The sequence below is a fragment of the Delphinapterus leucas genome, chromosome 5 (genome assembly GCF_059928025.1).
Source record: "Delphinapterus leucas isolate spDelLeu-1000000601 "Yukka" chromosome 5, BTC_Dleu_Yukka2, whole genome shotgun sequence".
In the NCBI taxonomy this organism is placed as follows: Eukaryota; Metazoa; Chordata; class Mammalia; order Artiodactyla; family Monodontidae; genus Delphinapterus; species Delphinapterus leucas.
In genome coordinates this window covers 108,452,438-108,477,711 of record NC_143133.1, presented here as the reverse complement: position 1 = coordinate 108,477,711, position 25,274 = coordinate 108,452,438, and the positions used below count along the sequence as shown (strand labels likewise).

The 25,274-nt window shown below is 34.6% G+C and overlaps 1 protein-coding gene across 1 annotated transcript in view; it reads right to left on the bottom strand.

Moving 5' to 3' along the window:
- IQCM (IQ motif containing M) overlaps nt 1-25,274 on the bottom strand; it is a 270,054-nt gene that overhangs the window by 168,708 nt on the left and 76,072 nt on the right. The window contains exon 5 of the mRNA XM_089911275.1: nt 3,901-4,027. Within this exon, the coding sequence (XP_089767401.1) occupies nt 3,901-4,027 (127 nt within the window). The remainder of the gene's footprint in view (nt 1-3,900; nt 4,028-25,274) is intronic.

Here is a 25,274-nt window from a genome sequence, read left to right as displayed (position 1 = left end):
TATTGAAATGTAATACTACATTTTTATGTTATGCAAGGGATCATATTCACAGGTGCTCACTTACTTTGGATAAATATTATCTTTCAAGATAATTAAGGCTACAAATGTTTCAGGACTTCAGAGATCATAAAAAGTAGAATTAGTAACTTTTTCTTAGGAATGCAGTTTCTTTAACATCATGTAAAGAAGTTTTAGGGGGCTATATGCCACTGTTTAAAATAACTGGGAATTCGAATACAATTCTAATATGATAAGTCGGCAGTTCCAGAAATGAAACATTAAAACTAAAGACATATAACATTATTGTATTATTTAATTAGAACTAAAAACATATAGGATTCAAAATACTTCAAAAAGAAAACAGAAACTCTGGCTTAAAAGGGATATTTTCTTTTAGCCTAAAGAAATCATATCCACAGTGACTTTCTTATTTGAGCAAATTAAAATTTTGATGAGTAGCTAAGCTATCGAGAGTGTTTTGAAAGCAAAATATGTTATATTTTTCTCTCCTCCTACAAAATCAAATACAGGGTTTTCTGCACCCTGTCTTCTTTCCTCTTTTAACAATGCAAACTTCTTTCTACATTCTCAACTTTCCTAGTTACTTGTGTCTTCTGGACCTGATTGAACAAACTCACATCAAGATTACTTAACACTTCACACCCATTAAGATGGCTATTAAGAAAACAGAAATATAATAAGTGCTGATGAAAATGTGGAGAAATTGGAGCAGTTGTGCATTGCTAGAGGGAATGTAAAATGGTGCAACCACTCTGCAGAATAATATGATGATTCCTCAAAATATTAAATATAGGGATACAATATGGTCCAGCAATTCCACCTCTGGGTATATATCCAAAAAAAGAAAAAGAAAGGGTTCAAACAATAGTTCTACACCCTTGTTCATAGTGGCATTATTCACAATATCCAAATGGTGGAAGCAATCCAAGTGTCCACCAACAGATGAATGGATAAACAAAATACGGCATATATATTCGATAGAATATTATTCAGCCTTTTTAAAAAAGAAGGAAATTTTGACACATGCTAAAGCATGGATGAACCTTGAAGACATTATAAGTGAGATGAGCCAGCCCCAAAAGAAAAAGTAAAATACTTGTTGCCAGAGGAGGGTGGGGAAGGAAGAACAAGGAATTAGTGTTTACTGGGTACAGAGTTTTAGTTTGGAAAGATAAAAAGGTTCTGGAGACGGATGGTGGTAATAGTTACACAGCAGTGTGGGTGTACTTAACGCCACCAAACTGTACACCTAAAATGTTAAAATGGTAAATTTTATGTTATGTGTATTTTACCACAATAAAAAAAATGGCAGAAAAGATGAACTTAGAACTTGATATTTGATCCCTTCTAGTACTGTTATTATTTTAAAGGATAAATGAAAGGGGAATCCTTAATAAATAAATAAATAAATTAGACTTTCAATGGTGAAAATTAAAGATGCAGTGAGCTGCAGGAAAGAAATCTGAAGGTTTGAATCTTATCCCCTCTTACCCATTCACACCCCGCCCCCAACACAGTGTGTTTGCAAGAGTAAGATAAACCTCTAACTGGACTGAGGCAAAAGGCCTATTAATGCTCACCCAGTCTCCACTCTAGTCCACCCCACATTTCTTTAGACAGGTACACATACCCAAAGCACCATCTATTATACCAAAGCCATGGTTAGTAGCTCTTTGTACTCCTAATTCCCCCGTGGGCAATTCCCCAGTCTTGCATCCGGAGCTCTCCACAGTCATGTCTACTCTTGCCCAACTTATTCCCCAAAGAAATATGTTTAAATGTACTTCTTCACACAGCTAGGAGCAATCTCTAAATGATTAGTGTAAAACAGGGTAAGCAGTAGTTCATTTATTCACCTTTACTGGAAAATGAAAATGAAAACAGCCTTCTATGGGTGTTACTTTTGCTAAGGACATGTATGAATTAGCAATATACATCCAATTAGCTGGAGGTAACTGTCTATTCTGTAATTAATTACTATGTTCTGAAAATAGTAGATTACGAAGACTTTGAATTTCACTAAACAATACTGATATAATTTCCTCATCTAAATTCATATAATTTTCCTTAATAATGTTTGTATAATATCCTTATCTAAAACAGGGATGCAATGATTTAGTTTTAGTATATTTATTCACAAAGAATTTAGCAGCAGAAGTTAAATATGATGTGATTCAAAAGTTTTGGTTTACAGAAAAAATATAAAAACTCAAGATTTTTAAAAATACTAGATAACGAACTATCCAGTAGGTAAGAAAAACAATTGTTATCAGCTAATGGTGTATGGACTGAACTGTGTCTCCCCACAATTCATATGACTCCTTAAGCCCCAGTGTGACTGTATTTGGAGATGCGACCCTTAGAGAGGTAATTAGGTTAAATGAGGTCATGTGGGTAAGGGCACTAATCCAATATGACCAGCATCCTTATAAGAAGAGAGGGAGACACTAGAAACACACACTGGAAAGGCCATGTGAGGACACCGAAAAGAGGCAGCTTTCTGCTAGCCAAGGAGAGAGAGGTCCCAGGAGAAAACAGCCGTACTGGCACCTTGATTTTGGACTTCCAGCCTTCAGGACTTTGAGAAATAAATCTCTGTTGTTTAAGCCACCCAGTGTGTGGTATTGTGTTATGGCAGCCCAAGAATACTAATACAAATCACAAGTCGAAAGGAAAAATAATTCATGATATAAAAAGAGGAAAGAAAAGGAAAATGAGACAGACACATTCACATACAGAGCAGAACACATAGGAGATGTAAAAAATCCAGACATCTATACAGACACCGTGAGACACAAATATTATAAAATGGCATTTTGCACTCTTTTAAGAAATCATTGCTAAAGATTTCAGAATCACATGAGTTGCTTCCACTACAGTAAGTCACCTACACACGAACAAGTTCCGTTCCGAGAGCACGTTCGTTAAGTCCAATTTGTTCGTAAGTCCAACAAAGTCAGCCTAGGTAACCCAGTTAGCTATATACTACTGTACTGTAATAGTACTTTTCACACAAATAATACATAAAAAACACAAAAAATAAAGAAAACATTTTTAATCTTATAGTACAGTACCTTGAAAAGAACAGTACAATGCATACCGCTGCTTTTACGCTTGCTTCTGGACATCCTGGGCTTGAAATAAACATACTGTACTACTGTACTCTACACAGTACTGTACAGTAAAGTACACAAAAGCACAACCACTCGTACAGGACGCACGCACGTAACAATGTATGCCAGACACGTGAACTAACTTACGTGATTGGACATGTGAACACACATTTGCATCTTTGAAAGTTCGCAACTTGGAGGTTCATATGTAGGGGACTTACTGTATTTACATAGAGACATCTCAGAACTTGCCCTGATGAGCAGGTGAACTTAATGTGAAGTCCTGATTCCATCTTCAAGTCATAGATTCTCACGCCCCAGTTTGGAGAGCCCTCACTCACAAAACCATTAGTATGTGGTCGTGACATTGTCCTTGGATTGTTAAGTCCTCTTAGTGCCACACTCCTAACAAACATCTTTATTCTCCACTGGCTTCCACTGTATTTTCTTGATAGTCTAGGTACCATTACAAAAATAGTCGCTATCACATTTAGGGCAAACCATTGTGATGATCTCTTTGGCTATTACCACTCTTCAAACAAAAACTAATATACATATTTAGGAGTTAAGGTGATCAGCAAGATTTACACAAAATAAGACAACAGAACAAAAGCACTGCTTCGGAAAAAAGATGAATTTCAATGGGGAATCATTTTAGGAATGAAATATGCCCATAGTAACATCTTACATGTTATATCAAAATGAATTCAATCATTTGCTAGAAAAATGGTAATGCAACTCTATGTCCGGTTTTACAAATACTTACACTACAATAATCCTGAAATACTGACGATGATCCAGAGAAACTAGGCCAACTGGAGTCACGAGCCAAACAGGAAAACCTTTTAGACACTACTCCTCTCCAATCATAGAACGTTCTGTCTGTTGGAAATATCAATGCAGGTTAAAAGAATATTTATCCAGGAAAAGTACACACTGATCATACTGCTTAGTGTTACAAAGAGGAAAGTAAATCATCTTTATGGCCCCACTATTCTGTATTAAAATCACATCTTTTCATCTAACCATAACAAGATGAGGAAGTGATAGCACTGCATAGAGGCTTCAATTAATGGGCTTCCTCACACAGTAAAGCTCTCGTGTTTTTATTACATACAGTGTGCCCATCAGAAAACTAATAAGTTCATTCTTTTGATTCTTCTCTTCAAGAACACTGACTTCTTTTTTAAGGGAGGCTTAAAGCAAAATCAGATTTGTGAATAGCACTTACGAAAACAAAAGAAAACCTCCTCTCCCTGTTACATAAGCACTTTAAAAGAGAATTTAAAATTATTATGAAGGTGCTAGTTTTGATACTGTGAAGTAAATAAAATTATTGAAAGTATTTAAGGTAAATAGGTTGGAAAAGCAAAAGGTTAGCCAGTACATGCCCACATATTTCTTCTGTCTCATGGTAGTTATGTAGGATTTCTGCACAAAATTTTTTAATGAAGAGGAGATTTCAGATTTATTTGTCCACTTATTTCTCAGAAATACAATTTAATCCTGCCATCCAAATGAATCAAACTATTTTTACATTTCCAATTTTCTTTCTAATACTCATTCATATACATATCTTCTTTCCTGAAACTTTTAATTTAATAGAGTCCTCCATGGACCAGTTAATTTCATATAAATTTAGAGAAAAATCAGAAGGAATGTATTCTCTCATTTCATTGCTTCAATTTATTTATAGGACCATAAGTTAAGTGTCCTATATATAGGGAGGTAGAGTAGTAACATAAAATAATAAAAATGTGATATTATCTCAGAGACATTCTAATCAATATACACACACACATCCTACCCCATCTTAATTTTACATATATTTCCTCAATTTCAGTCAGTCTCTGCCCTCTATCAAAAAGGAAAAATCTCTAGGAGAGGCACCATAACAAATTATGTATCTCAATCACAACCCAATATGAAGAAATGAATATCTTTAATGGAAGCGAATGCCAATAATGGGTAGATCATAGAGAATCTGAAAAGATTCGTATCTGAGAAGAGGATACCAAAGGAAAGGCCATACATGTCATCCTTTACTGGGGACTTTCATAAACGCAGGGAGATATAAAAGGATAGCATAAGAGTATTAGAGATGTGTATACCCCACATTTCTTATGAAGCTTTTCTGACTAATTTGAAGCATTTCTCAATTTACTAGCACTATCCCTATTTCGCCCACTTCCTTCAATGAACTTCTACAATAAATGTTCTCACTACTTTAGATAACAGAGCATCTCTTTCCAATCTCCTTTTTAAATGTATAAACTCCTCCAGGGCAAGGACAATACCTTACCTGGAATTGCTCTGTGATTCTGGTTCATTAGCGATGTGATTAAAGTTACTATGTAAACACTGGTGAACTAGAATTAGCCTCACAAGGTTAAATCTCACAGGCAAAAGGGAATCTTCCTGATCACTGAAGAGCCCAACCCCAAATGAAACTAAATGCTATATGACTTATTTTCCAAGAGATTCCAGAGCATTTCAAATATTTTATCTTGTTTACCCACAAAACAGACTCATATAATCAAGAAGGCCATACATTATTTTCTCCAGTATACAGGTATCACACTAGAAAATATAGCTGTAAGTTTTCCACTTCAGGAAGCAATAAAGCCTCCACTAAAATCCTCAAGGTAATCATTCACACACTGATCTATACTAATGACTCCTCCTCAGAAGCTAAGCACAGAAGGTGACATGCAACAAATTCCAATTTATTCCACAAAGTCAGTCGAAAGTTATAAGCTGATAGTTTGAAGAAGACCAAAGTCATACATCAGACTAAATCTTCACAAACCCTTCACAGAGCCAACAAGCTTCACAGATAATGCCAAAGAGAAATTAAGATTCTGAAATCTAAGGGTGTGTGTGTGGGAGGGAAGCAAGAGTAGGCTGTATATTGATGGGTGAAAAAATAAGAAATCTTGTTAGAACTCCCAGTTTACCAGCCAGCAAGACAAAATAAAATACTCTGAGATTAAACAAATCTGGGGAAAACACAATAGCAAAATTTGGAAAGAAACCAAAATATCCCATCAGATTAACAAGGAGTTATTAGCTAACTCTGAACATTAAAAAAATTGTTAAATATCCATACTGATGTCTTTGTGTCCTTGCGTTTCCTCAATACTTATTTAGACTCTTCGAAAAACTTTATTATACCACTAGTTCATGTTATTTTGTTGTCTTCTTCAGATCTCATCTCCCTATCTAGGCTTGAGAGTCTTTAACTTGCTCTGTATTCTCCATAATATTGAATACAGTGCTGTGCCCCAAGCATATGTTTAGTATATGCTACTGCACTGACTTGGTATTGGGTGAAAGGCCACTCAGGAAACTGCTGAGAGTGAAAGGCCCCATGTAATACAACTGATATAAACATCTGAAAAAATGGAAGAGTCTTTAAAAAGGGATTTTTAAAATTCTTTTTTTCAGGACCAAATATTTTTTTCACTAGACCATCTTCCCTCTCTTGATATTTATCTTGATGTTTATAATGGTAATCGTTTTTAAATACATATGAGTTGGGGGTGGCTTTTTATTTCATTTCCCATTTTCATTCAAATTTATGCAGTTAACAATGAGCCAATTATTTACACAGATGAGAGGGATTTTCAAAATCTAATACGCATAATTACTTTAGAAACAAATTATTTAGATGAGTCACAGAAAACTGGTAAGATTGTATCTGGTGATATTGCCAAGAAAATGAGGAAAGAAACAGGGGAAAAGAGGGAGGAAGGAAGGATCTCTAGCTAGGTAAAACATTCACCACTTTTCTGTGATCTTTGTAGTGACAAGCATTTCCTCCATATTGCAAATTGATAGATTTGCCCAAATTGTCTGAATATCAGCACAAAACTCAAAGACAATAGGAGTTTAAACCTTTCAAATATATTGTTTCAGTCAACCAAGAAACCAAACGTTCATAGGAAATAATCTATGCAACCGCCTCTGACAGAGCCAGAGAAGTCCAGAGGCAAGTGCGGTGTATCTTTACGAGGACTTGACAGAGCCCAAGACACCACTGGTTTCAGCAGGCCTGTTGTCCCTAGAGCCTCTTTTATGCCAAGCTCGTTCTGTTTCCCTTTTATCAATTCCCTTCTATCAATTAATTCTTTGAGTTAATTGCACATGCAGTTTTAATCTGTAGGTAATTACAATCAATTAATAGGAGACAGAATTAGCAGTTCTTAGTTTGATTATCTATATAATTAAAAGGGGTGGTAAACTAGAGTTGACAAATAGCATCTTAATCAGTTGAATAATCAAACCCCAGAAGCTTGCTTGGGCAGCTGAATTCCATCTCTTGTATTAGTTCAGATTTTAGAATCAATGACTGAAATGTCCATTTAAATCAATTCATATTGTTAATTTATAGTCAAAAATGAACAATATGTATTCTAAAATTACTTAAACTATCTACCTTCTTTTGGTTATAATGAACTGCTTCCAAAAGGATTCAATAAAAATAATGATCCAACAAACTAACTTATTTATATCTACTGAATACCAGTTAGTATTCATGGCTCCCAAATCATATGTTACAAAACATCTAAGAAATATGAGTAACTCCTTTTGTACTAGGTTCTACTTAACACTTTTATATGTGTGCTGAGAGACAGCAAATAAAACATAGCTTTAGTCTTTTTTTTTTTTTTTTTTTGGCTATCAAATGGAAACAGTTGTTTGTAGAGACAATACTAAGATGCAGGATAAGCTTAACGTGAGTTAGAAAAATATATGAGAACTTCATCATGATTAGGATATAACATAATAGAACAGTAGCATCACTGTTGCATAATGTCTTTCTGAATTGCCAAGTACTTGAACAAGTTTGGCAGATATTTCCAAGTTCACAGTAAATAAAAAATGTTCAAGAAGACTCATGATTTCTGGTTCAATATGGCTTGTTACCTTCGACTGTGAGGCAGCCCTTTTTATAGCCTCAAGAAAATACTATAACAATCATAAAAAGACGAAAATGTCAAGGTCACAAAAACATTAAATTTAACCATTCACCTATCTGCAGTTGAGAAAAAATTTTCATTAATTAGGATGATGGAAGTGAACTGAGGAAAGCAATCAGTGATCTTTACATAATAATAAACCCCTAGCCCATCTGAAAGCCATTAGAAAGAAGCTTAATACCACCTAAGAAAAAACCAAACAGAACAAACACCATTTCTCTAAAATGTGGGCGCTGCTCACTATCTACAATAGCCAGGACATGGAAGCAAACTAAATGTCCATCAACAGAGGAATGGATAAAGACGTGGTACATATAAACAATGGATTATTATTCAGCCATGAAAAGGAATGAAATTGGGTCATTTGTAGAGACGTGGATGGACCTAGAGACTCTCATACAGACTGAAGTAAGTGAGAAAGAGAAAAACAAATATTGTATATTAATGCATATATGTGGAATCTAGAAAAATGGTGTAGGTGATCTTATTTGCAAAGCAGAAACAGAGACACAGATGTAGGGAACAAATGTATGGATATCAAGGGGGAAGGCGGGTGGTGGGGGGAATTGGGAGATTGGGATTGACACATATACACGATTAATACTATGTATAAAATAGATAACTAATGAAAACATACTGTATAGCACAGGGAACTCTACTTAATGCACTGTGGTGAGCTAAATGGGAAGGAAATCCAAAAAAAGAGGGGATATATGTATAGCTGATTCATTTTGCTGTACAGTAGAAACTAACACAACATTGTAAAGCAACTATACTCCAATAAAAATTAATTCAAAAAATTTTTAAAAATAAAATAAAATGTGGGTGCTGCTATTGAAAAACCATTTCCCTCCCCATACCCCCATCTATCACAATCCACTTGGGACACTACAGCTCCAAGAAAACAACTAGGAATGAAGTAATCCTGGTGGTAGGATTTAATACAGTCCTATTTCAAGGAAAGAGCTCTGTGCAGAGGGTGGGACAGGCAGGTCTTGATAACAATGTATAATGGAGATTATAATTCTCATGTGCTGAACAGCTAAAAATAATAAAGGGGTGGAATAGGAAAGGCCCCACCTTGGCAGAGCCAACCTATTCCAGATAGATAGATGTCTGCAGTTACCAGGAATTGCGCAGAGAAGTGGGCATTGACACCTGCTCCTCAACTATAGAACAAGAAAAGGTGACCAACACAACCAAGTGAACATGGAGTGTAGCTGAGAAAAATCCACCATGTTCTCTATTTGTGAAATCACTCACTTTGCATAGATCTGTTTCTCCTTATTCAGGGCAGAGTAAACACATTGGGGCCTACATTAATCATGACAATGCTAGTTAACATTTAGTGAGGACCTAGTTTGCTAAACACTTTACATTACTTGATCTAATTGGCAAAGTAACCCTATGAGGTCGGTGCTGAGTTTATCCCAGTTTAATAGCAAAGAAAACTAATTAAGTCACTCACCCAAGTTCAGACAATTGCTAAGTGGTTGTGTGAACCCAGGTCATTCTGAATTTGAAGCCCATGTGACTGTGATACAAGGGGACAGTTCCCTACAGTAGACTGAACAATGGCCCCAAAGATATCACATCCTCATCCCTAGAACCTGTAAATGTTAGCCCATAGGATAAGAGGGGCTTTGCAGGTATGATTGAATTAAGAATCCTGAGAGGGGAAGATTATCCTGGATTATCCTGACGGACCCTACATGCAAGTGTCCTTACAAAGGGGAGATGTGACTAAAAGGGGAGAAGTAAATGTGATGACAGAAGCAAGAAACTGGAGTGATTAGAGAAAGAGGTCATGAGCCAAGAAATGCAAGCAGCCTTCAGAAGCTAGAAAAGGCAAAGAAACAGATTCTTCCCTAGAGTCCCAAAACTCTGAGTCCAGACTCTTGACAACTTAGTCCAGTGACATTAATTTTGGATTTCTAGCCTCTAGAACTATAAGAGAATAAATATGTATTGGTTTAAGCTAGCAAGTTTTGGTAAATTGTTAGAGGAGCCATGGGAAACTAATGCAGTCTGCAATTCTGAAAATCTAGTAAAATATTCTACTAGGCTCAGAAGAAAATTTTAGAAAAGTGTTGGCATTCTCACTATATTGTAGCAAGCCAACTCTTCAAAATAGAGGCCAAAACATGGGGGTGCATGTATCTTTTCGAATTTGTGTTTTATACACCAATTGGATATACACCAAGGAGTAGAACTGCTCAGTCATGTGGTAGTTCTATTTCTAGTTTTTTGAGGAACCCCCATACTGTTTCCATAGTGGCTGCAGCAATTTATATTCCCACCAACAGTGTACAAGGGTTCCCTTTTCTCAACATCCTCACCAACATTGGTATTTGTAGACTTTTTGATGATAGTCATTCTAACAGGTGTGAGGTGATATCTCATTGTGATTTTGATTCGCATGTCTCTGATGATTAGCGATGTTGAGTATGTTTTCATGGGCCTGTTGGCCATCTGTATACCTTCTTTGGAAAAATGTTTATTCAGGTCCTCTGTCCATTTTTAATCTGGTTGTTTGGGGGTTTTTTTATATTGAGTTGTATGAGCTGTTTATATATTTTGGATATTAACCCCTTATCAGTCATATCACCTGCAAACATTTTCTCCCATTCATTAGGTTGTCTTTTTTATTTGTCCATGGTTTCCTTTGCTGTGCAAAAGCTTTTAAGTTTAATTAGGTCCCATTTGTTTATTCCTTTAGTTTCCTTTGACTTAGGAGACAGGTGTCCCCCCAAAAAAATATATTGCTAAGATTTATATCAAGGAGTGGTCTGCCTATGTTTTCTTCTAGGAGTTTTATGGTTTCCAGTCTTACATTTAAGTCTTTAATCCATTGAGTTTATTTTTGTATATCATGTGAGAAAGTATATCTGAAGAAAATGAAAACACTCATTTGAAAAGATACATGTATCCCAATATTCATAGCAGCATTATTTACAATAGCCAGGATACGGAAGCAACCTAAGTGTCCATCAACATATGAATGGATAAAGAAGATGTGGTGTATATATATACAATGGAATATTACTCATCCATATAAAAGGATGAAATTCTGACACTTTGCAGCAACGTGGATGGAACTAGAGGGTATTATGCTTAGTGAAATAAGTCAGACAGAGGAAGACAAATATGTCAAATTATCACTTATATATGGTACCTAAAAAATAAAACAAATGCATTAGTATAACAAAACAGAAACAGACTCACAGATATAGACAGTAAACTAGTGGTTACCAGTGGGGAGAGGGAAGTGGGGAGGGGGAGGATAGGGGTAGGGGAGTAAGAGGTATAAACTACTATGTATAAAATAAACAGGCTACAAGGATATATTGTACAACACAAAAAAATATAGCCAATATTTTACAAGAACTTTAAATGTAGTAAAATATTGAAACTGATATAATATAATATTGTAAATCAACTATATTTCAATCTAAAAAATAGAGGTCAAAAGCAACAAGGAAAAAATAAACTAAGACTTTAAAAAATATTTGTTAAGGCAAACGAAAATGGAAATAGTGTTTTTAAAAAGGCAAGAAATACAAGGAAACCAAAAATGTACTTCAGTGTTAGTGGGGGAGTAGAAGACAGTGCAGAATACCAAATGACTGGATTTGGCAAGCACTCCTAGAGTGCAGAAGAAAAGTGTCCAAAGACGAAAATTATGAGAGAGAAGATTACAGATTAAAGAGGACAAAAGATAAATATCCATGAAAGGAATCATACACTTTACCAAAGTTGAAAACAGAACAATCAGGAATGAAAAAAATACACTACTGAATAATAATTTCTTGAGCTGAAAAAAAGATTTGCATCTTCTGAGTATTGGGGCTTATTGTGTTTTAGGATAAGTTAATTAAAAAGGATTTGTACACAAGTACATTCTGCAAAATTAAAGGAATAAAGAACATTTAAAGTATAAGAATAAAGAAAATTTCATATATATTTAGAAAGAAAAAACTCAAAGGAGCAAAACTCAGGTTCCTTCCAAATTTCTTCTGTGAAACAGTAAAAGAACCCATAAATAACAGAATAGCACCAAGGGAAAAGAAAAGGTGTGAAACAGAAATTTCATAACAAAATTGTTCTCAATGTATAAAGGCCAGGAAACAAATCATTTTCAAATATACCAGTGCCCTGAAAATATGCTCAGAAAAATATGTTTTTGTTTAAGTAAATAAACAAACAAACACTTACCTCAAGACCAAGATGGGAATCAAATTCAAGGATAAAAGAATTTAGAAATCATGCGGTAAAAGTACCAGCAGTTCTTGCCGTACCAGCATGCAATTCTAGTAGGATCACTCGTGGTACGTAGATGCTGTAGCTCTGATGTAAAGCTTGGTCCTTCCAGGCTTTACCTCATAGTTTCTTTTCTGCTATTCTACTTTCTCAGGAACCAAACAATTTGTTTCCTAGGGTATACACTTGAATTCACTCACAGTTCAAATGAAATGTTCTTTCAAATGGAATCTTGCTCTATAACCAATAACCAATGTTGTTCTGTCACGCACTTACAATGGTTAAACACTTGGAACATGTACCTAGAGACTCAGTAAACAAGACAAGAATAACAAAGAACAATATAATGGCTATTTTCAGGTTCAGAGAACTTAAATAATGACTTTTCTCCTTTCAAAAGTTCAAACTGAATCACCTGAGTCATGGCATCGCCCTTCACAAAGTTCCTCTTTATATTATAGGAACACCCTCTGAGGGTTCTTATGGAGCTCTGTCGTTTAACTAAGGGAAAAACTACACCTGGAAAATAGATTCTAGCAAATATACCAGAATTTAACAGTGAGTATCTCTGGGTGGTGGAATACCAATGGACTGTCATTTTTTGTGAGTGCTCTGTATTTTCCAAGTTTTCTGCAATTTATTACAACTAATTACAGTTTTAGGAAAAACATTTAAAATAGGCCATAAAATTTTAGGTAAAAATAAGCAAAAATTATGTAAAAACAAAATGAACAAAAGCAAGGAGAAAAGGCAGGCCCAGTGCACTGTTTTATACTCCACACAACTGCAATGCCTAGTACAGAATATGTGCTAATTGTTTAAAGCAAATGAATGTTAAAATGAATTGGATGGTGTGTGTTTTACAGATGACAATGATGTCATAGATCTCTAGGCAAAAAGAGACAGAGGTCCAGGAGAAAAGTGCATTTTGGGTGATAATTTAATGGGAGTGTTCTTAATGTCCCTGCCCCCCACAAATGGAAGCAACGATTAGTCTTTGTTTCCTCTCATAAAACTCAATTATTTTTAATTAATTCTTTCAGGTTTATGATGAATTGCTGTTTGGACCATATGGATCTCACCTATTTTAGTCAAGGTTTTTGGTGCCCATACTCATACATGCTTGGTGAAAGTGAAAATTTGAAAAGACTTCTGGGAAAGTAATTTATCAGTAAGAGAAGTCTTTTAAAGCTCATATTTTTGATGTAATATCAATTTCTAGGAATCTTTCATAAGGAAATAATCTGGAATATGCCAAAAGATTTATTAACAAAGATGCTTATTACAGCATTATTTATAATAATTGTGCAGAAAAAGAGCGTAACAAACTTGAGACTGCTATTAGAAGAAGATGCTTGCAAGGTTGATCCTCAGCTGGCATCTAAGTACTTGGCAGGTAAACAGTTCCTTACCCACTGATGTAAACTTTCCCTAAAAGATAAGGGTATCTCACTATGCCTAAACTGTGCAAAAAACATGGTTTATGCAGAATACCTGCTTTCCTTCTGGAAATCTGGAATGTTGGTACATGCTAAGCAGAGGGCGCCTATGTAACCATGTCCCAGTAGAAACCTTGGGTGCTGAATCTCTAACGAGTTTCCCCAGTTACAACCCTTTACACGTGTCATGACTCATTGCTGGAGGAATTAAGTGCATCCATGTGACTCCACTGGAAGAGGACTCTTGGAAGCTGGCTCCTGGTTTCCTCTGGACTTCATCCCATGTGCCTTTTCCCTTGCTGATTTTGCTTTGTATCCTTTCACTATAATAAAACTTAGCTGTTGATAAGGCTATGTACTGAGTCCCATGAGTCCTCCTAGCAAATCATTAAGCCTGGGGGTGGTCTTTGGGATCCCCAATACAATAATAAAATTGGAAATAAAATAAATGTCCAGTAATGGGAGATTCGTTAAGAAAATTACAATATATACATACATTGGATTATTTTTCAATAACAAAAATTTTGCCTATGAAGCTTTTTACATTATATAGAAAATTTAAAATATCATATACCTTATGCTTTTAATTATGAACCAAAAAATTCATAAACAACCAACAAATTCATAATTCATATGCTTTTAATTATGAACCAAAAAATTCATAAACAAGACTAAACAAAAATATGCCAAACTGCTAAAACTGATAGCTTCTGGTTTGATCAAATTTTTGTCTGTATTCTTTTCTTTTGTTCCTAATAGGCTGAGTGCGAGGTTTATAAATTCTTCGTAACTGACTCACATTTTGAGGAAAGCTATCCTAATTGTGTTTTCCTCATATTTGCAGGTTATGCATGAGCTAGAATTATTGTGCAAATTCTGGAATGAGAATTAGAAATTCTGGAATGGAATTAGAAAATGAAAATAAGAATCTAATCCCCTATGAAAGATTGTTAATTTTTAGTTATTTCCCTCTGTCTTTGATGATTGGGTGGTCAGAAGACTGAAGTTCATTAATGTTTCATTATCTTTACTGAAAGCTCATTAAAGCAATACATTCAACAGAAGAAAAAAGACTCTGGTGGCAGAAACAAAAGGATAATCATAGTACAGCATTTTAGCCCTGCTTGTGTTTGTATGTTTATTCCAAATGTTTCACTCTATTCAACTCTCCTAGTCATAGCTAGTATCGAGATAGATTGTCACCTTGCATATGTATGGTCATATATGGACCATATATGATTAGTGAAAACTTAAGACTCAATTGCAGGCAGAAAACTGTAGAAAATAAAATTAGAGGTTTGTGTAAGTACAAAGTGATTCACAAAGCCCAAGTCTATAAAGCTACAGTAAGTATCATACATAAATATAACAAACAAGATTAGTGAAATAAGCTAACAACAAGGACTTTCCATTGTTATGATCAACATTTACAATTTGGTTTTAAGGACCAGTCAATTTCAACCTGTCCTTTTCAGTCCTTTAAACCATTATCAGAAAGGAAGCAAAGATAAAACATAAATCAATGTTTCTACTTGTTATAACTACAAGTAAAAGTTTAAATTCTGAGTGGATGATGAAAATTCTGAATATTAATGTGTTAAATGTTATCTATGAAGCTCAGAAGCCATGTGGACCCTGTTTCCATTATTACTAATAAATGAAAATTGACTGTACTAATCAAATATTTCACAGATGCTCTGTCTTCTTACTACTACACATCAAAAGATCAAATTCAACAAAATTTGGTTCTTTCAAGAAACATAATATATATCATTTTAGCATCAACTTTAAGAATAATTGAGGACAAAATTAGGATCATTTCTTAGTGGTTTTACTAACCGCTATGTCCATATATGAATTTTTCCTCTAGTTTAAGTGCTCTACTTGCCTTAATCCAAAAGAGTACTGAAGTCCACCTCCACTCATTTGCTTATGCCATGGTGCCCACTTGTGATGGTTAATTTTCATGTGTCAACTTGTCTAGGACACAGTACCTGGATACTTAGTCAAAAATATCTGGATGCTTCTGTGAAGGTATTTTTAGATGAGATTAACATTTAAATCTGCTTTGAGTAAAGCAGATTGCTCTCTATAAGGTAGGTGGGCCTCATCCGATCAGTTGAAGGCCTTCAGAAGAGAGAATTCTGCCAGCAGACTGCCTTCAGACTTGATATACAACATCAGCTTTTCCCTGGGTCTCCAGCCTGCCAGCCCATACTGCAGATTTTAGACTTGCTAGCCTCTGCAAAAACTAAACTAATTCCTTAAAATAAATCTCTCCATATATGAGGGGGAGAGGTAGGGGAGAGATTTATTTTTTAAAATCACATATGGAGAAAGAGAGAGAGAAATCTATCTATCCATCTGTCTATCTATCCATCTATCTATCTGTCTATCCCTCTATCTGTCTATCTAGACCTCTATGTACATACATTGATCAATAGACATCTATATCTGTATCTATATCTATATCTATAGAGAGAGATCCTACTGGTTCTGTTCCTCTCAAGAACCCTGGCCACTATTCCTAACCAGTCTCCACCTTCCCAAAGCACACCCAACTTTCAAGGCCAAGCTGTAATTCCATCATCTTTTTCTCTTCACTCATAAAAGCATATTGGAATTCAAAGGAATGTAACTGGCATGATTACAACAATAATCCTGAATCCATTCTAATTATTAAAAAGTTAAATAATTTTCAAAGTTTTGTCTTTCCAGCATTAAAAAATGTGCCTTGCAATCACCTCCTGATATGATACACCAATGTGAATGGTCATGGAGGCTGAGAGCCATTCATCCCCATCACTGGGACAGAACACAACTTGTATTGTGGGTTACCTTTTGTGTTATAACTCAGCCACAATGCTATAAATTCTTTATAAGACATGGTTGAGGTCTAAAATTTTTTTGTACTCATTATATATCTAGCACAGCATTTTCTATGGTCAGTTTTTAAAACGTTAAAAATGAAAACTTTAATCAATTTCATTGCCTTCAAAATTCAGATGACATCTTTACTTCTATATAGATACTTATACCAAATGTCTTTATTCCTGTAAAAGATGGAAGCAAAAATGATATAACAACTCCGTCTTTACTTGAATGAAGTTTTATCAAAATATGATGAAAAATGTGGAATTTGAACAATTACTAGTTATTAGTTGATATTAATAACTTATTAATTTTTAGATGAGATTATGATATTTTGGTGTGCTTTAAAAAAAGATTCCTTATATTTTATAATAAAATTGAAAAATACTTATGCATGGATAGTAAGAAATTTGCTTCAAATAATCCAAACTGAGACGGGAACTGAGTGAGTACATGGATGAAACAGCACTGACCATGAGTTCATAATTACTGGAGCCAGTAATTACTGGATACATATGGATTTGGTATCCTACTCTCTTTATTTTTGTATATATTTAGTTATTCTATAATAAAATGGCTTTTTATCTGTTTATTCTAAAATATATAAATTTTCCAATGCCAAGGAAAGTTTGAATTAAATAGCTGATCATCAGGAAAAGAGAGCAGAACACAGAGCAAAACATAAATAACATACTTTTCTATCTGGCAAAATCCGGTTTGGAAAAGGGGGAATTGAACTGAACAATAAGGTGTAAGGAAGCTCAGCTAAGCAAAATCCCCAAGTCCTCACATGGTGGCTTTGTTAACAATATTCTAAAATCCTAGGTCAGAACCTCCCCCAGGTAGAGCAGAGCATCAAAAATTTGTTTACTGTCTATCTTCTCCACTAGAATATAAGTACTACAAGGTCAGTAGCTTTTGTCATGTTCACCAGTGCCTCTCCAGCAATGAGCAGAGCACACATAGTAAGTGCTCAATAAATATTTGTCAGTTATTCCTGAATATAAAATATGCTCTCTCCTGATTACCATCAAAATACCATAGATTATTAATTATAGGTATTAAACTATTAACATAAAAATTGACATCAAGAGGCTTCCCTGGTGGTGCAGTGGTTAAGAATCTGCCTGGCAATGCAGGGGACACAGGTTCGAGCCCTGGTCCAGGAAGATCCCATATGCCACAGAGCAACTAAGCCGGTGCGCCACAACTACTGAGCCTGCAATCTAGAGCCTGTGAGCCGCAACTACTGAAGCCCGCGCACCTAGAGCCCATGCTCTGCAACAAAATAAACCACCGCAAGAAGAAGCCCGCACACCGCAACGAAGAGTAACCCCCACTCGCCACAACTATAGAAAGCCCGCATGCAGCAACGAAGACCCAACGAAGCCAAAAATAAATAAAATTTATAAAAAAAAATTCACATCAAAGATTTAAGTTTTATTTATGTATGCTTCTTCCTGAAAATTATTTATCAGTAACTTACATCTATTTAGTGTATTAAAAATAACTTCTACATACACCATCTCATTTTAGCCTTATATCCATCAATATATGAAAAGCATAATATATTATGGACAATTAGGTGTTGCCCAAGAATATAAAGTTGGTTTTATATGTGAAAATTAATCAGTGCAATTCACTATATACACTATATATAATATAGTGTATTATATATAGTGTACTATATACACTATATATAATACATTGAGAGAAAAATCAAATAATATTTAAGTACATGCATAAAAAAATCTTCCAAAATTCAACAAGCATTTATGAATAAAAAAATTGTTCTACAGCAAACTACCAAAAATGGAAACTTCAAAATCCTGACAATAGGAACCTACAAAAAACTGTAGCTAATATAATACATGATGGTGAGATAGTGAATGCCTTCTGCCTAAGATTTGAAACAAGATAGGGTATCTGTGATCAGCATCATGCTAGAATTCCTAACCAGTGCAATAAAACAAGACAAAGAGAAAAAAAAAAAAAGACATACAATTTGGAAAGAAAAAAGTAAAACTACCTTTATTCAGAATGACATGACCGTGTATGTAGTAAATTCTAATGAATCAGAAAGAAAACAATGAATTTTAGTAATGCTGCAAAGTACAAAGTCAATTAAAAAATCAATTGTATTCTATATAGTACCATAAACAGAAAAAGGAGTTAAAAATCAGTATCATTGGCAAGAGCTTCAAAAATCAAAGCATTAAGGATAAATTTAACAAATAGCATATAAATATAAAACGTATATTTTAAAAAAATAAAATATTGCTGAGAGATTAAAGAAGACTTAAACAAATGAAGAGTTATACTGCGTTCATGGATTGAAGACTTAATGTTAAGATTGTTGTTCTATATCCCTCAATTGATACATAGATTCAAAGCAATGTCAATTATAATCACAGCCATCTTTTTTTCTGGAAATTGACAAAATAACTAAAAATTTTATTTGGAAAGGCAAAGGAACAAAAATAGTAAAAACAATCTTGAAAAGGAAAAAAATCTGGAGGATATACACCACTTGACATCAAGATTTACTATAAAGCTACAGGAATAAGATAATGAGGTAGTGAAACAGAGTAAACAGACCTCAAATAGATGTGTACAAATACAATCAAAAATTCTGACAAAGGCACAAAAGCAATTCAATGGAGAAAGAAACCTCTTCAACAAATGATACTACCTTAAACTATACACAAAAATTAATTTGAAATGGATCATAGGTTCAAACATAAAAGCTAAAACAACAAAACTGCTAGGAAAAAAATATAGGTCTTCACAACCTGTAGATCAACAAAGTCTTTAAAGAAGACACAGAAAGTACAAGTCACAAAGGAAAAAAATGAAAAAACTGGACTTCATCAAAAATAAAACCTTGTGCTAATAAGAAAATGCAAGAAAAAAAGGCAAGCTACTGAGAGTAAATATTCATAACACATGTGAGTAAGTATTCATAACACATGACAAAGGACCTAAATCCCAGAATATATATAGACTCTTGCAATTCAATAACAAAAAGACAAATGACTCTATTTTTAAAATGGGCAAAAGACAGAGCCACTTCACAAAAGGAGATCTACAAATGTAAAACACGCATGTGAGAAAGTGCTCAGCATCATTAGTCATCAGGCAGAGGAACACAAATTGAAACCCCAATGAGCTACTCCCACTGAAATGGCTAAAATGAAAGGGACTGACAACAACAAACGTCAGAGAATGTGGAGCAACTGGAAGGCCAATGGAAATGCAAATTGGTACCACCACTTTAGAAAACTTTCTCATTTCTAAAATAGTTAAACATACATCTACTCTGTGATCCATTAATTCTGTATCCAGGTGTTAATCCAAGAAAAAGAAAAACACATGTCCACACAAATACTTGTACACAAATATTAATGGAAGCTTTACTTATAACAGCTAAAAACTGGAAACAATTCAGATGTCCATTAACAGGAGAATGGATAATACATGTGGTATTGTCAAACAGTTGACTACTAGTCAGCAATAAAAAAGAATGGACTACTGATACTTGCAACAACATGGATAAATCTCAAAAACATTATGCTAAATGAAAGAAGTCAGACAAGAAAACATACATAGTATATGACTTCATTTATATGAAATTCCTAAATTTCCAAAACTAAACAATGACACTAGGAATCAGATCAGTGTTACTTCTAGAGGTGGAGAGTGGGGCAGGGGTAGACTGACTGAGAAGTGGCAGACGGGAACTTTCTGAAGTGATAGAAATGCTGTGTCTCAATATCTGTTCCCCAAAACTCACTGAACGGTACATTTGAGATAAGGCCATTTCGCTACTGTAAATTATATTGAAGTAAAACAATAAAGACAAGTTAAATATTCTACGTATCTTCTAGTAGTATCTTCACATGAGCAATTTATATTATTCTTGTTATGGTGCCAAATCAAATTTGAGTTATAGTCCTAAAAGGTTAAAAGCTCCTCCTATATATCTTAAAGGTACTTTCTAATTTGAAGTTCATCTTGAGAATAAATAATTCACAAGACAAATTAGAGTATTTCAAAATCTAAATAGCCAAGTGGTTTTCCTGGGACTAAGCTCTTACTTTTCTCACTGGGAAATGAACTAAATTCAAAAACAGTTTTCTATATGTTGCACTGAGGTGGTTTTCTGTTGAGAATAAGAATTCCTGTGGATATTTTAAATTCATTAGTATGAGACTTTTTTAACTTTAGACCTTCTGCAATGTTATGTTGTGATTCAAGTATTAATACTCCATTCTAAAAACAGTAATCAGAGTTTAGTACTTCACAATTTACAGTTAACTTCTACAAAAACAATCTCATCTGATTCTTATATCCACCATGAGAAACAGATAAAGAGGGATTTCCCTCACTCATTATAAATAAGACAAAACTCTGGTTTTTTTCTTCTTTTACTCTTCTTATCATGAGTGAAATTCCTGTGAGTTTGTTTAACTGTTTTCCTGTTAAATTCTAACCACATTTTTCTATCTCTATACATCTCCATTTAAGGCTTTTTCCTTAGTTAAGATCCTCACTTTTCCTAAATAAATTATCCTTTTTATCAAACTTTTTTGTCATTTTGAGGCCTATCTTGGGATACAAAAGCAATTTTAATGGAGCCAAAAATACAGTAAAAGTTTTTTAACAACCTTGAGAAAATATTTGTTCTCACTTTCACTGATTATTTAAAACCTAACTCTGACAAAAACAAAACAATAAAAAAAGAAAAAAGAATTATAACTATAAAGAATAATATAAAATGACTCTAATTTTATTTAGCCATTTTACTTATTAATTTCCTCTGTAACAATTTACTAATTCTAATGAGAATTATTTTTAAAAGACCCTTCGTATTAGAATCACACACAAAATTCTATTTTTAATCATGTATTATTTCAGAAACACTAAAAATTGAAAAAAATTGTGAATACTATTTTAAAAATTCATGTTCTACAAGATTAATTGTGGAAAAACACTTTCATTCACATGAAAATGATTAGGGGCAATTAAGATCATGAAAAACATAAGATTTCTTTCTAAAAGTCTGTTTTTCTCTCTTGTAAAGTGATAAATTATATCCTTTTTTAAAACACAATAAGAGAAAATGCATCAGTCATTTAAATATTTTTCAATACATTCCCAAACCAAGTTTTGCCCCACAGAGGAATTTAAGTCAAAAATTAGAAACCCAGAAAAAGAAAACTTTCTAACATTCTATTTTCCTTATTTCCATGTTTTAGCCTTCTATTCCTTATGTCAGATAAGCTTGCAAAATATACTATGACATACATGTAATTTACTATGGTCATGAATCATTAATTCTAATTTTTAAAACTTATACCAGAGAAAACTACCTTAGGTGTAAGAAAGGGATTGTAAATCTAGTTGGAAAATTGCCTTTAAAAGGGTTTGGGGCCAGGTTAAAAGAATAAGATCTTGCTTTTTGTATTCTAAAAATTAATTCAAAATTCACTGTAAGTAAATGGACTAACATTAAGATTTTGGTTGTTCATGGACAAAGTCAAATTCACAGTGTGTATATTCAAGAAGAAATATTCCAAGCAGACAATAAGAGAGAGAAAAAAAAAAAAACACTTTCAGAAAATGCTCTCACAGAGATTTCCTTTATGGAACTGATGGTACAAGTCATTACCATGACATTTAATAAATGGCACTTTTTGACTTCAAGTCAAAACCACCTTGGCTTTTGTTTGTAAGCAATAGAGTTGTAGCATATTTTGCCAACATAGTTTCAAAACCTCATGTTTAAAAGATTCATGTGCATGAAATGCTTGAAAGAAACATCCCTTATATACATTGTATTTCCCAGTGGACACAGTGTAGCACAAACTGATAAAAATTAAGGGTCAAAAAATAGGAAATCCATTTTCATACCCATTGGTGTGTAATTAGATAGATTCTTTGAATACTTGCTATAAATTAGTTCCAACTTAAAAGCAATGGAATACTTTACCTTTTGCAAAGCATTCAGGAATGACTAAAAGTATCCTTTTCCCCCTTTAGCAAAGAAGGGATATTCTGCGATCTCAACAGTTACTGCCTTCATCTGTCTAAACTATAAACCCATCTCATGGACTGCATAAGAAAATTTGGAGCTCCTTCAAAGCGCAATCATCCAAATACAACAGAGATTCTCATTGGTTTAAAGTACATTTTAGAACACAAGAATATCGTTCCAGGATGCTAAATTTGAAGAATGACTGACTTTGGTTTCCCTGTGGGTTAGGACACAGTAATGAATAGTTCTCCTCAGGCTTAGGATAGATTCAAAAATATATTGAGGGACACAAACATGTCTCCCAGTCCATAAAATTTGTATCACCCTTTGCCTTATGTATTAGAGAAAACATATCAAGTTTTTTTCTTAATTAGGAATAATAAATGTGGTGGTTACCTAGCAGAACTCACACATAACATAGTATCTGCTCTAGAGGGGTGTATGTTCTAAGACATATATATCCAATAAGAATCAGTAGCCTATAGATAAGCGCTTACTTTTTTTTCTTACTTTTTTAAACTTTTTTTAAACTTTTTTTCAAATCAAAACTGTTATTTACCACAGTTACACTCTATCAGGCAAGCAATACTTAACTAAACATAGAAAGATAACATAGCATGGCTTTCATCAGGACCAAACTAATTGTTACACCTAGTATTTTAGCTCAATACATGGTTTTGTCATCTGCAACCTCGGCAGATATTTCTCACATATTTACTAGATGCAGCTAAACAATGGATGCTTATGGTGTGGCAGGCATGTTGAGAACACAAGACGTTGAGAACACAAGATGAACAAGACAGCCCCAAGCTTTGAGAAATACACAGTCTAGTAGGGAAAAATAAACAAAGGCAACTCACCACCACTTTGTACTAAGTGTTTAGTAGATTTATCTGTGGAGGCTCACTCAGAAACAAAGCAACTCTAGGGGCAGCTTCACTGGTAAGGGGACCCTCAAGGATGGTAAGTGGGTCTAACGTGGAGTAGAAGAGTTTCTGTCCCTTAGAGGAATTAGGGTTCTGAGTCCTACATTCTCAGGACACTCAAATCCTCTTTGGAGATCCCTGAGACTTAAGTCCAGAGAACTGTTTAGGCAGACAGTAGAGTGTAGGTGAGAGAACACAGCCGAACTCCAGAAGTTGCCCACAATACCCTGCAAGGCTGCTCAGGCAGAACAAGACTGGGCAGTCAGGAGCCTCTCAAGAAACCTAACAAATTGTTTAACACTGTGCCATTGTCCTAGTTGTTTTAACTAGAAACTCCAAATAAATCTCTCCAGGGGTTTAGCCCTTCAATTCTTGCTTTAAACCCGTTTAAAGACTCTGCCTTCTTCATAATTTTATAATACATTACGAGATCTTCAGAACCTATCCTTTGTCCCTAATGGCCTCTGCAGTGTAAAGTAGTCTAGATGCATGGTGACCAACCATTCCATTTTGCCCAAGACTGCCTCTACTTTAGTACTGAAAGTCTCAGATCCTGGGAACCTCCTCGGTCCAGGGCAAACTGAGCCAGTTGGTCACCCTAAGATGTCCCACTCCCAAGCCTCTAGCAGAATAGGTGCTCAGCCTTGCTTTTCCTGGTGAAGCTGATCTTTTAAAAATCTACTGTTGTAAAAGTGTAACATACATAGAGGAAAGTACACTAAATGTTATATGCACAGATTTTAACAAAGAGTGGAGCACTTAGTACCAGAAACAATATATTTGCCCCACCCCAGAATGCTTCCTTCCCAATCAAAGTACTTTCCCTCTCCCAAGACCTAACTACTTCCCTGACTTTTCTTTTAAACATTTGTGTCTTTTTTTATAAATGTACCAATAGTATTAAACTATAACGCTTAGTTTTACCTTTTTATTTGAACGTGATCTACCAAAATACTTCTGTGTTTTGCTTTTAGTGCTCAACATCATATTTACAAAATTCATCCATGTTGCTGCATGTAGATACAGGTTGTCCGCTCTCTTGCAATATACTCTTCCCTTGGATTTACCGTGATTTATTCATCATTGTGCTGTTGATGACATTTGAATTGTTTCCAGCCTGGAGTTATTTACAGACCATGCTGCTATGAACATTCTTTTTTATTTTTTTTAATATTTATTTATTTATTTATTTGGCTGTGCTGGGTCTTAGCTGCGGCATGTGGGATCTTTAGTTGTGGCATACGGGCTCTTAGTTGCAGCATTCGGGATCTAGTTCCCTGACGAGGGATGGAACCCAGGCCCCCTGCATTGGGAGCATGGAGTCTTAACTGCTGGGCCACCAGGGAAGTCCCTGAACATTCTTGTATGTGCCTCCTAATTTATGTGTGTCAGAGGTTCTCTAATGCAAGTCTATGGATTAGGAGAATCCTCATCATCTGGGAACCTGAGAGAAATGCAGATGCTCAGGTCCCAACCCAGACTTACTAAATCAGAATATTCATCTTACCAAGATTCATTTGCACATTAAAGTCTGTGTGGAAACTATGCAGTACAGGGTGAGAGGCACTGCTCTACAGTGAGCTAAGGAGTGGAATCACTACCATTAAGCTTTACTTGACACCAGT